The 12,957-nt window shown below is 29.6% G+C and overlaps 3 protein-coding genes across 5 annotated transcripts; all 3 read left to right on the top strand.

Annotated features, from left to right (window-relative positions):
- Nucleotides 1–128: 128 nt before the first annotated feature.
- LOC145180424 (dehydrodolichyl diphosphate synthase complex subunit DHDDS-like) lies at nucleotides 129–4,068 on the top strand. Of its 3 annotated transcripts, none has more exons than XR_016451183.1 (7): nucleotides 129–371; nucleotides 2,180–2,322; nucleotides 2,534–2,650; nucleotides 2,727–2,828; nucleotides 2,944–3,062; nucleotides 3,156–3,263; nucleotides 3,650–4,068. XR_016451183.1 is itself a non-coding variant. In XM_090083251.1 (7 exons), the coding sequence occupies exons 1-7, from the start codon at nucleotides 183–185 to the stop codon at nucleotides 3,875–3,877; spliced, it is 933 nt and encodes a 310-aa protein (XP_089939377.1). In that variant the 5' UTR covers nucleotides 129–182; the 3' UTR covers nucleotides 3,878–4,068. The 3 variants fall into 3 exon arrangements, 2 of the variants coding, with proteins under 2 accessions (XP_089939377.1, XP_089939376.1); XM_090083251.1 differs by having other exon boundaries at nucleotides 2,180–2,253; nucleotides 2,944–3,058; XM_090083250.1 differs by having other exon boundaries at nucleotides 2,944–3,058.
- A 5,892-nt stretch (nucleotides 4,069–9,960) lies between these two features.
- Nucleotides 9,961–11,176, top strand: LOC149891231 (uncharacterized). The gene has a single exon (XM_090082525.1). It carries the CDS (start codon nucleotides 10,054–10,056, stop codon nucleotides 10,930–10,932), a length of 879 nt encoding a protein of 292 aa, XP_089938651.1. The 5' UTR covers nucleotides 9,961–10,053; the 3' UTR covers nucleotides 10,933–11,176.
- Nucleotides 11,177–11,881: 705 nt separating this feature from the next.
- On the top strand, nucleotides 11,882–12,937 carry LOC145202266 (putative peptidyl-tRNA hydrolase PTRHD1). Its single transcript, XM_080075155.2, has 2 exons — nucleotides 11,882–12,111; nucleotides 12,275–12,937. The coding sequence occupies exons 1-2, from the start codon at nucleotides 11,920–11,922 to the stop codon at nucleotides 12,443–12,445; spliced, it is 363 nt and encodes a 120-aa protein (XP_079931281.2). The 5' UTR covers nucleotides 11,882–11,919; the 3' UTR covers nucleotides 12,446–12,937.
- Nucleotides 12,938–12,957: the final 20 nt, after the last annotated feature.

The raw sequence follows: 12,957 nt of genomic DNA, 5'->3' as shown, positions 1-12,957 counted from the left end.
TAAAACATATGTGTATATATATATATATATATATATATATATATATGTATGTATGTATGTATGTATGTATGTATGTATGTATGTATGTATGTATGTATGTATGTATGTATGTATATAATGTTTTATATTCATAAACTAAGATTTTAAGAACACAAAATAAATAAAGAACAAAGCATAATATAATGTCCTGGTTGTTCAGTCATCATGATCGTAAACCTGGTATTTTACTAAGTTTTATGTATCAACTTCTTAAAGCTGGCACCATACCCCAGCATGTTGCATTTATTATGGATGGAAACCGTAGATTTGCATCTAAAGAGAAAATAGAAAGAAAAGAAGGTCATAATAAAGGATTTAACAAATTAACTGAGGTACTATTTGTAAATTACATCTTACATATTATTAAATACATAGCTTGTAACATTTATTCACTTTAAATTAATCTCAATATTTAGTTTAAAGTTAATCATGCACAACAAAGTCAATTAAAACAGCCTGTTTTGATCTTCTAAATATTTTTCACAGATTGTTAATTGTTTGCTTTAACATTTTTAAATCTTGAAAGAAAGAAAGAGGTAGCAAATTTAAAGTTTAAAAAGTTAAAGAAAAGAATCAAATGAAAATGTGACCGGCTGAGAGAAAAAATACCATATGTGCGGTCACTAAATAACAAGCTTAATTTACAAATAATACAACTCAAACAAGCCATTTTTGCAAAAAATGCATGTTTAAATAGTATTATTTGTAAATTTAATATTTCCAGAATTTGTAGGAATATCATAGTGATTTTTTTTTTACATTAATACCAATTACTACAGTGAACATATTGATATCCTTAACTCCATCCCACACTTTTGGTACCTTTTCTCTCATCCAGTAATAAAGGTTTAATTGAAGAAAAAACATCAGTTTGATTAAGTTATTTAAATAACTTTTTAAATAATGGCGGTTGTTTTTTAAAGTTTGTTTTTAAAACTTTTTTTTGTTTTTTGTTTTGTTTTGTTTTCTTTTTTTGTTTTTGAACATTTGTACTTATTAGGTGTATAACTTTGCTTCCACCATTTTTTTCTCAAAATTTAAGGTTTAGTTTTCAAATATTGATATTATGTTTATGATTCAAAGTAATTGCCATTGCTGGCCACTATTATTTCCCATCTATGTGGCAGCAAACAAATCTGCATTGAAAGAACTCATCATCCTTTGAGGCGATCTAGGAATCAATTAACTTTTTTACTTTATAAGAACTGAAATGCTGATCAGCCAGGCCATGCACCATTGATCTGAAAAGTTGGTTATTAGTTGTCAGGAAGTATGGTGGGTGTGGTAGAACTTTCCATTTCACCATTTCCAAATACGTTTTCACCAGTTGCTTCACATGGGGGCAAGAATTATCATGTAACAAAATCACTTTTTCATGCCTTTCCTCGTATTGCAGCTATTTTTCCTTCAGTGACTGTCTCAAATGCATTAGTTGAGTTCGATATCATTCGCCTGTAATGGTTTCACTTGGTTTTAGCAGCTCGTAGTACACTACACTAAGCTGGTCCCACCAAATACAATAAATTGGATGTGGCTGTAAATGTGGAAGCATGGCTGGGCAAACTTCATGATTTTTTGCATTTGGGATTATTGTAGTGAACCCATTTTTGTCCCCAGTCATGACACAGTGTAGAAATTCTTTCTGCTGTTGCCTTTGAAGCAGCTGTTCACAAGCAAACAAACGCAGTTTTAACTTGTATGGCACCTCAAAGCCCTGGAAATGGTTGGCTGAGTCACCTGAAATGATTCTGCCATCTCTACTTAAGTTTGGCATAAGTCTTTGTTGTGTAAAGTTGTCAACTAATCATCTTAAGACACCTTTTCCCTTCCACTGCCATGCCAGTCTTCAACATTGAAATCACTATTCTTGAAGTGTTGAAACCATTTATGACACATTCTTTCACTAATAGCTGCCTCACCATTTGTATCCAAGAGCATTTGATGAGCCTCAGCTGCAGATTTCTTCAAATTGAATGTGTAAAGTAAGACTTTCTGCAAATGATAAGAATTTGGCTCGTAAACTGACATTTTATCAAAAAATAGGGGAAGCAAACTTATTTACCTAATATTTTTTTGCTACAAATCTGTGGAACATTTTTATATCACCATTTTTTTGTCTTTTAAATGTTTTCAAATCTAGGTGCTTCAGTGGTGTTATGAACTTGGAATTCCAGAAGTGACTGTCTATGCCTTCAGCATTGAGAATTTTAAGAGGTCTCAAGATGAAGTTGATACTTTATTTGAGATTTTTAAAAAAGAGTTGAACAAACTTTTGGAAGAAAAGTATGCTTTATTTGTTTTACCTGCTAACTCTAAGATGACTTTTAATCAAATGAAGCTACTGATTTAATCTTTGGTCTCAAACGAGTTTCAGAACTACTGTGTAAAATTGATGTAAAAAAAAAAAAACTTTAATTTATGAATGCAAAATCTATCAAATTTATAAACAGATAATTAGAACATTTTGCTGAAATTTAAAATATTTAACTTATAGGGATGCCCTCATGGAGTACAGTGTTTGCATTCGATTTGTTGGTAACATTGCATTGTTTGATAATGATATTTGTGACATTATTGCTAAAGTTGTCAACCTAACCAAGAACAATAATAAGTGAGTTTAAAAACAAATACATAGACAATACTTAAATTTAAATTTTTTTATGACAGGTATATTTTCATATATTTAGATCATTTTTGAATATTGCTATGGCCTATACTTCAAGAGATGAAATTGCTAATGCTGTTAGAGAAGTTGCAATGGGTGTAGAAAATGGAGATATTTTAGAAAGGTTGTTAACTTTTTTTTTTTATTTTGTTAACTAAGAAAGTTTGGTATTATAAAGTATTATGAATGATCATTCTTCATTGATTTTATTATTTGTCAATGTTAAATTTCTCTAATAGTGATATAGATGAGGAGTTATTGGAAAATTGCTTATACACCAATAAATGTAAACCAGTTGACTTGGTCATTAGAACATCTGGAGAAGTGAGGCTTAGTGATTTTTTACTTTGGCAGGTGGGTAAGTCAATAAATATCTTTTTTGTAATGGAATCTTTATGTATAACTTAAAAGGTTTCTTTAAATAGTTATCTGAAAAAAATTTTATTTATAGACATCATTTTCTATATTGTGCTTTGTTGATGCATTATGGCCTGAGTTTACTGTGTGGAACCTACTTTTTTGTGTTTTCAAATTTCAGTTAGGTTATAGCTCAATAAAGGTATAATTTTTCATGGCTTTCTAAATTTTTCTTTCTTTACCATAGTACCTTCATATTTGATCAATAAACTTTTGAATAGTTACATAAGAGAAATATTTTTGGATTAGACATGAATCTTGCTAATAATCTAATAAACCCGAATTATCTTCCAAAAAAATTAACATTCACATGTTCTTTAACTAGCAACTGATTCTGTAGCTAGCTATTTTAAGCAATTTTAATTCGTATTTGTCAAATTTGTATAATATGCATTACATTTTAGATTTAAGTGCAGTCCACATGAAAGCAAATATAATGTTGTATACTACTTTAAGTTAAATTGGAATGTGTAAAATGATGATCAACGCATGTTTAAGAATTTTAAATGGTTATTTGATTATTTTTAGAATGCTAAAGCAATGAGCAAGCTCAAAGAACATCAAGCTCAATTGGATGTTGATTTGCAGTCTGTTTACAAAACTATAAAAAACTCCGAAGAATTTATTGATAAAGACACTCTAGAAAAACTTATAGAAAAACAAACTCTATTGAGGACTGAAAGAATTAGTAGATTCCTCAGCATGGTTGAGGATAGGCGGAACAAATTACTATTTATGACTAAAGTTCATACATGAAAAAATTATTAATTATATTCTCTATTTTTATTCTCATATTTAAGAAATTTTAAATAGTTTTTTGTATATTTGTAATAGAACGCTACAGCAGAAGCTACTCTATTTTTAAACTTGATAATAATCTTGATCGTCGTATTTTTTACAAGATTTTGTAACGTGTAATTGTTTGTAAGAAACCAGTCTATTTTAGACTTAATAGTTCTTGTTAGAACCTTTGACCCTCCTATTTTGGGAGATAGACACATTTACTAAAATCAGCGTAGGTATATTTATTCAAGAGTTACTTTTTTCTGAAGGTAAAAATTAACTTAAATAAAAAATTCTTTCATCTACTTTTTAATTAAATTTAAGAGTCCATGCTTGTAGACTTTTTACTTCAATGGCTTTTTGTTTTTTGTCTTGCCTATTTCACTTAAGTAAGACTTTGAGAATATTATGCACACTTTAGGGTTGTTATTACTTTGTAGTGAATTGTGTTTATTACAAATGTGGTATGTTATAACTCTAGGAAATAAATTATCACCAAAAAGACCCGAGTTTTAAATAGACACTCGTAAAATTTATTTACAAAAAGGTCAGTGGATGAATTTAAATTCTTAAACATTTTATAGCACTGCCCAAAGTTTTGCTACACGGCTTTTGATGTGTTATTAATGTAAAACTATGTTATAGATTTGTGTTAAGTTCAAATTTATTCATGCCCGGGCAAAATATAGTTCCGGGAAATTTGTAGCAAATACTTTAAGGACTTATACTTTTTCATCGCTTTTCTTACACTATTCTTTAATATTTACTTGCTAAACCTTTATATTTCATCTCTGTTGTCATACGGTGTTTGCAATTTGATGTACAATACACATGTTTGTCAAAAGATCCCATCTCACTATTACTTATTTTTCACTGTTTGACCTAAGTCATGACCTGAGAAAACCACCATACTGGGTTAGAGTACAATCATTCCAGTTTTCAAAAAAGATAAGATTTAAATGCTACGTCAAAATTCCACCTAAAACAAGAGATCAAGGTCGTAGCTGATTTGTATTTGTATAAAATACTTTTTAAACATTTGTATAACGTGGCTACAAATTTCCATTTTCCTTTTATCCAATTTTTACGAAAACAGCCTAGCAAAGGTTGTGTCATTGTGCTGTCGAACACATTTTTAACTATTCTACGCGGTGTTGAACAACCAACACCTTTAATCTGTGTAATCTAGAGAAAATAAAAAATTTGGTTAAAAAAAATTTCGTAAGAAAAAATGAGGCAAGTTTTTAAAGTTTTTAAAGCCGGTATCCGCTTTATCTAAACTGACAATAATTCATTTTTGTTTTGTTTTGTTTTTATCATTGCCTCATTTCTGGCTGGCAAAACAAACCTGGTTGGCAAAAAATTTGCTTCACTGCGGAAGCGCAAGTTATGTATTTAGTGATATACATAATTGGCTCAATGATATGTTAACTAGATGTTAAACTTCACAAAAATTCTGTAAGAAAATGTTAAGCAAGTTTTTAAAGCTTTTAATGCCAGCAGCCGTTTTATTTAAACTGACAATACTTCACTTTTGTTTGGCTTTTATTTATAATTGCGTCATTTCAGGCTGGCAAAACAAACCTGGGCTGGCAAAAGATTTGCTTCACTGCGGAAGCGCGAGTTAGATGTCTAGTTAATATATATCATTGCATTGGCAAGCACGCTGACTCAATAACAAAAAACGATGGCGGTTAATAGTTCGCGCAAGCGTGTTAAAAAAAAAATGTCCAAAAAATTTTATTCGGACGTCAATAGACGACCGAATTAAAAATTAAGACGAAATTCGAATAATTTAGGCCTCCACGGACGTTTAACTAGGTCGCGGAAGTCCGGACAAAATTCGTTCTTCTTTCTATGTCCGAGGACGTCAACTGCCCACTAGGCGGAATGTTGAGCCGAATCTTGCATTCGACGAATGTAAATACATAAGTAATTATTTTGTGGTTCATTGCAACAGTTTGTCAAATTTGGTTGAATAGCTCCTCCGTAAACGGAAAGTGTTTTTTAATTACTTGGTCAAACCTGGAGTTGATGAAAGTGGTGGCTTTTTGAAAATTTGTCCTGGTATTATTGACATGACCACTGGGAATGATGTCTACTCACCACCAAGCAAAAAATTGCTTGCGCAAAGAATGCCCGAAAACAACAGTGTTAGGAAACAGATTCTAGTTGCTGTATCAGAGAATTTTCTTGAAAATTAGCAAGTATTAAGCAATTTGGTGTTTCATTCTGTTTAACGATATGAACTTTGTCATTTCTCGTAAAATGGCTAATATTCTGTATGGACTACAGTCTCATGCAAGCACACATCCTTGCATATTGTGTAACATCGACTCAAAAAATCTCTCTAATGGTATCATTTCAAGCATTCAAAGCTGTTGAAACTAATGAAAAACAATATGGAAAGAAATTTTCATAAGCCTATCGTATCCGGACCATCCAACACACTGATTTTAGAAATTATTCCACCAGTGGAGCTACATCTCCTAGGCAATTTTAATTATTTGTTCTGATCAATTAAGTAAATCTAGCAAAAAACACAGCAATGGCTGACAGCACTCTATAATCAAAAAGAGCATACCATCGATTTGCTGGCAATAAATGTCACACATTAATAAATAATGTTGACCTACCCCAACGATTGATAGAACAAGCCTTCTGCGATTTCTTTGACATTTTTAAAACCTTTTAGTCAGTTTTTACAGCTTGGTTTGGAATGACACCAGAGGAGGATTTTGCAGAAAGAACTTTTCAATTTAAAAACTCTGACATGAGATTGTCAAGCTTCAGCATCATCCCGAAGGTTCATGCAGTTATTCATCGTATCAAACATTTCATCAATCGGAAAAAAGCCTCTTTCGGTTTTTAAAGTAAGCAGGCTACAGAGTCTTCCCATAATCTTTTTAATTCTCACAGGCAACGGTTCAAAAAAGCGATTGGTCATCCAGATTGGTCATCTCCAAAGATTTCAAAACCACATAATTGATTTCAACAGCAAACATTTGTAGAGATGTTCAATTTTTTTTCAAGAAGTATTTGAATTTTATTATTGATTTTAATGTAACAAGAAAGTATTGTTTTGTACGTAATTTCTCCTTAAACATTAAAATTTTTACAACCTACGATCATAAAATTATTGAATTTCGGAATAGTTAAACTTTTGTTTGCTTAACTAAAAGACCTCAACTCCTCAAAATTATATATATATATATATATATATATATATATATATATATATATATATATATATATATATATATATATATAACATTTTATATTGTTGTGGTCAAAATATGACCAGTGTGAATAGGAGGGTAAGATGGTACATGTTGCCAACTGCCACCGCGAACATTGCCCAGATACTACACTGAAAAATGAATCAGTTAAGTAGGAAGATTCCATTTGATCCTGGAAATTTCTGGTGGAAAACTCCAAAGTTAAACGCAGTGTGTCAACTTACCCATGTAGTTGACTAGCCCCGGTCTCCCTCAAACAATTAAGAAAAATGAAGAAAAAACTAAAAACTCCTAAAAGTACTAATTAACAGTTAAAGAGTAATAAAATGTAACTAAATAACTTGAAAAACATCTATAAAAAAAAAAGTTTCAAAAAAATGAGTCTTATTTACAACATATACAACATATAGCAAATGAATATTTCGGAATTTGTTTTATTTAAATTGTTGTTTACAGAAATTTTTTTTTTAAGTTTCAAAAGTAACTTTTTATATTTTCCTACAAAAAAAGTAAAGAAAGATACAGCCATTTTGAAAATTTTATCACTTATAAAGCTATTGAACTCGGTAAAAAGTAACTAGAATTTGTGGTACAAGCTCTTAAGATGCCTAACCAAGCAAGATGTTTAATTTTAAGTCTATTCATGTCAGAGTAGATATTCGTAAGCAAGACTTCAACTATTTGATCAGCCAGATTGGACACGAAAAGCATAGTGATTCTCTCATTACAATAGTCAAAAAAGGAAGATAAATCCCCCAGTGTGAGAAATTCAACTTCCTTGACCCCCAGTATAGAGAGGTTTATCTCACTGCAGACATTCCGAGACAATTTGAAAGGTCTAGCAGCAGATTCTCCAATTTCTAAAAATTATCTCAGAGTTTCTCCTCATATTAGACATTGATAGAGGTAAAGGGTCCTTAAAGTTTTCCCTTGGTCTTGTTGGGAAAGATTTGATAAGAGATGAGGCTTTGAGATCCCCTCCCCAAAAGAGATTGCTAACTCAGAGAGTAATCAGAGACACAAAAGTGTAAAGCGCTTGCTTCTTGTAGTAGTTTTGTAAGATTTTTTTGAAAATTTTTTTAAAACTCTTTAGGGGATCTGACCACAGTCAGATAGCTGGTCTGTTTGGCTCACCATTCAACGAAATCCATATCATAGGTGCCAATTTAAAGGAAATTACTGAGAGAAAACTTCTCAGGAATGTTGACACACTTCAGCAACTTCCTCAAAGTTTTTCGGCTTTTTAAGTGTTTGGAACCATTGACACATTGAGGAAATTAAACTCCGTTGTTAAAGACGTTTTGATATTAAGCAAGATGATGATTTTGCGGAAAAGATTCACCAGCTCAAAAGTTCATATTTAAAAATGCCCAGTGGAAAGTGTTACTCCAAAAGTGCATGTAGTGTTCCATCAGGTCAAAGAGCTCATTTAACGCAAGAAATCTCCACTTGGTTTTAAACTGAACAAGCTGTTAAAACTGTGCATCAAGACTTCAGCCATAATAGACAAAGATACAAAAAGTCTCCAAGCTATCCAGAATATGGGAACATGAAAGCTGTCTTGTTAACTGCACCAGTAAGTATTTTTAAGAATGTTATTGTGAACGTTATTTTGTCATTTATTTGTCCATTTTTAAATATTATTGACTGTTTCATTTGTAACAACTGCTAACTCTTTTGCTACTGCAAGCCGCTAAGAACGAGTTATGATGTTCTTTGAGCATGTAAAAAATAGTCTTAGAACAACTATACAACAAGCACATAAACCCAGTTCTTAACGAAACACGTGTACAGCACGTGCACAACGTAAGCACGGATGCGTGATAGGCAAGATACGCAGTGCACGGAGCGTGTACTTGTTTCATTGCTTTTTAAAACACGATTGGAAAGTGAATTTTTAAATCGTTTTTTAAAACGCTATGATGGAAGTAAAATATGAATTCACTTTTTTTTTGTCAGCATCAATGCGTGTATATAGACTAGTTTTTTTCGATGATCTCTTAGAAGGAGGGTTTGGGGAACATTTTTTTACCCGACTATTTGTCAAGAAATCAAAACACGTTAGAAATGTGATATAAAATAGCAAATAAGTAGAGCAAATAATGTTGTAAAGATTAGATAATTAAAGATCTTATAATTATAATTTATTTAAAATTAGTTTTAATATAACGAAGTTTTTTTATAAAAATATATTTGTATAATTACATGGACGGTTAAAAAAATCTTCGGATGAAATGTTTTTTTAGCGTCTATATAAATATATAAAACTTACTTAACCAAACCACTAATAAATAATGTTTTGTAAGTGTGAATCTATTAGTGACGTTTTCTGTTTTTTCGAGCTTCTACGCTTTTAAACTTCGAGAGTTTATTTAAACTTCGAGAGTTTATTTGCTTTATGAAAATTTCTTTATTCATTCTTAAAAGGATTTGTTAAAAGTTTTTAGTTGAAGCAATTTATAAGAATAAATCCTATGTGACTATGGTGATATTGCGATGGGGTCTATCTATATAAATCTACTTTTATTTTAGCGCGTTTTAAAGTTAAAATAACGAATGTTTTCCGGTAATATCTACTATACAAAACAGAAAATCCATTTTACACAATTATTTTGCATACACAGTTAACTTTTCTAAAAAACGTTGTTTTTGATTTGTTATTTTATATAGCAGAAAAAATTTTATCATAATCTAACAAAGATAACTTAATCAAAGTAGTAGCTTTGTAAAGTTCATCGTTAATTTTATTGGATTTTATTTTGATATCTAAAAATTTCATCAGAATTATGTCATACTGATATAAAGCCTAACGTTATGAAGATAAAACTTAGTTGTTTTTTTATTTTCAAACATTTTAGAATATATATATTTTCCTAACATTTTATAGCTAATGCATAAAGCATAAAAGTTATGAGTTTTCATGAAATTGTCTCTTTTCCTAATATTATTTGGTTGTGTCTTCAAAGTACTGGAAAAGCGCTTCATGAAATTGTTGTTTACTCATACCATCAGCAACAGCCCAGTTTGAAGGAAAAGTTCTTTCTTGTAGGATATAAGCGAAGAACCAGTCATTGCAGGAGACAAAAGTTAAAATTATATGACAACCCATCAGTATCAAAGTTAGGTTTTAACATAAAATGGCTTCTAAGGAACATTCGATGGCACAAAAAGATGTATGCAAAAAATTTGAGGATGTATGAAGATTCATTAAAAGAGATTGTTGATTTTTTGCTTATTGATATTTTCGAATGTGGATTTGCTGAGTTAAGAAATGAGATTAACAAGTTAGAGTTTTTAGCCAGTTACTGCTTTGCTGCTTGTTTAGAGCTTGTCACTGCAATATTAGAATCAGACTATTACAAGAGTATATCTAAAGTAGTTTTGCACATTAAATCAGATATTGAAACTCAATTTTTGTGTTTGAAAAAGTTTAATGAACAACTTGTGACAGGCTCTCTTGATATACAAGGGGTGATTGATTTTATGAACAGTGAAAATTCGATGAAAGAACTTGAGGAAGAAAAAAGTAATAAAGAAAAAGAACAATTGAATCATTTTGAATCTGTTCAATTGAACAGTGACCATTTGAAGTATGTTATTGAACATGAAAATAAACATACCGATATTTCTATAGATAGTAGTATAGTCTTTATTGACCATGTGGAAAGTTCTCCTTGTTCCTTGATTATGGAAAGCAATATTTCACCATCAACTAGCTTGTTAATTTTGCAAGAAAAAGAATCTTTTGGTGATATAATTGAAATTGATGAATCATATGAGCTTGTATGAAAGTATATGGAATATATGAAGTCAAATCTGAAAAACTACAGCAACTTGCTTACAACTATTTGTCCAATATGTATAAATAATAATATATGTTTATTGGTATATGTAAATGTATATGCATTTTCTTAATTTCTTAATGTTTTACTATCTTTTTTTTATATATATATTCTTTATCAATAATCTTGTTTATATTTCTTGCATTTATTTTATATTTATTGTTTATATATGTATACTAATCATTTATGTTGCCAAATAAAACTATTCAAAATATGAAAGTATGATACATTTTGGTTTGAAAAAAGTTTTTTTTAATTTTTTTTTTTTTTTTGATATCTTCATTTACTTTTAACTTTTATTTTTATTTTATGTTTTATTTATCCAGTTTAAATTTTATTTTGATCTTTTTACATGAAATTTGGGTATTTATGTATATTAATTTTTTAGAGGAGATCCTGTGTAAATATTTCACTTATAAGAGACAAAGATTTGTATAATAAATGGAGTTGAAAGTTACAATTATTACTTATCAAAAGAAATATATTTGAAAATTAATAGTTATCAATAATTAAATCTTTTTTAGTTGCTGAATTTAATAAAAATTATTTCATTAGCTTTCATCCCTGACTATAATGTTAAAACTAAAATACAGTACATAGACAACATTTTTTTTGTTTATTTAATACATATACTATTTTGTTATACTTTGCTATTTGACTTTTGATAAATATAGTTTAGACTGAGATAACATTAGCAAAAGAGAAGAAAAAAAGAAAAAAACTTTTTAACAGTGTGCATTTGCAATTTTTTTTTAGTCTTTTAAAATTTTTTTTTATTGTACATAGTCAAATAGTTATAAAAGTTGTAGGTCTGCTTACACATTTAGAGATTTTTATAATAAGGTTACTTTTGTGTTTTATTTACATAATAATTTTTTTCATTTATCTTATTGTGATTACTTATTAATGTGCTTTTGTATAGTTGTCATTTTAAATGTCTTCACTAAAAGTAGTTCAATATGTCATTATACGAAGAGACCTTATTGATATATTGAAATGGTCTATTGGAGCTGTAATAGCACAAGCATGTCATGCAAGTGTAGCTGTAATACACCTTTCAAAAGACGATGAACATACAAAGCTTTATTTAGAAGATCTGGACAATATGCACAAAATTGTTTTACAGGTTAGACTTCTTTAGGTTGTTCATTAAATTTGAAGTTTACTTTAAAATCTTTATTATATAATTTTTTGGAAGGACTGGTGATAAACCTCTATTTATATAGTTATAGATAAATGATTAATGATTATCTTCAAGTTGATTTTGTTGTTCAATTTTTTTTTTGTAGGCTGATAATGAATTAAGCTTGAAAAATCTTGCTTTGTTACTTCAAGAAAATGATATATTTCATAAGGTGTGGACTGAGCAACCTGAAAATTACCCTACATGCATTGCAATTAAGCCATATCCTAAGGATGATGTGCAGCAGTTTGTAAAAAAATTCAAGTTATTTAAATGAGCAACATTTTTTTTTTTTCATTCTCAACAACAACAGCTAGGACTTCAAAAAGAACAGAGTGCTATAGTTTATGATGGTAAAGCGGTATTAAAATATATTTACAATGGAAATTAAAAGGAATTGACATGCACACCACAAGAATCACTTTGCTTGAAATTAAAAATCTTTTAACAAAAGTTTCGTAAGCACTGACTCTTTTCAGTGAAACAGCTGTTAATTTTTTCATAAATATTGGCTTTTGGTTTAGTTCACACTAACCCCTTCAAAAAACACTCAGACCATAGTCTTATCAAACAGGGTGTTGTTTTCTCAGTATTTTTTCAGCCATTTTTATTAGTTTTTATTTTTACTTTATCTTTTCTCACTCTACTTTAGGTTAGGCAGAGTTTTTTTTAAATTTTTGTTGTTAAATATTCACACCAATAGCCATTAATATGATATTTGTAAATGGATAACTGTATAATTAGATTTTTAATCAAAATAATTTTTAGATATTTAGCATTTAATGCTGT

Source organism: Hydra viridissima, unplaced genomic scaffold (assembly GCF_058129835.1).
Source record: "Hydra viridissima isolate aposymbiotic clone 2 unplaced genomic scaffold, HvirCarnegie_v1 scaffold_3, whole genome shotgun sequence".
Classification (NCBI taxonomy): domain Eukaryota; kingdom Metazoa; phylum Cnidaria; class Hydrozoa; order Anthoathecata; family Hydridae; genus Hydra; species Hydra viridissima.
Note: the sequence above shows the minus strand (reverse complement) of the source record. Positions and strands in the feature narration are given on the sequence as shown.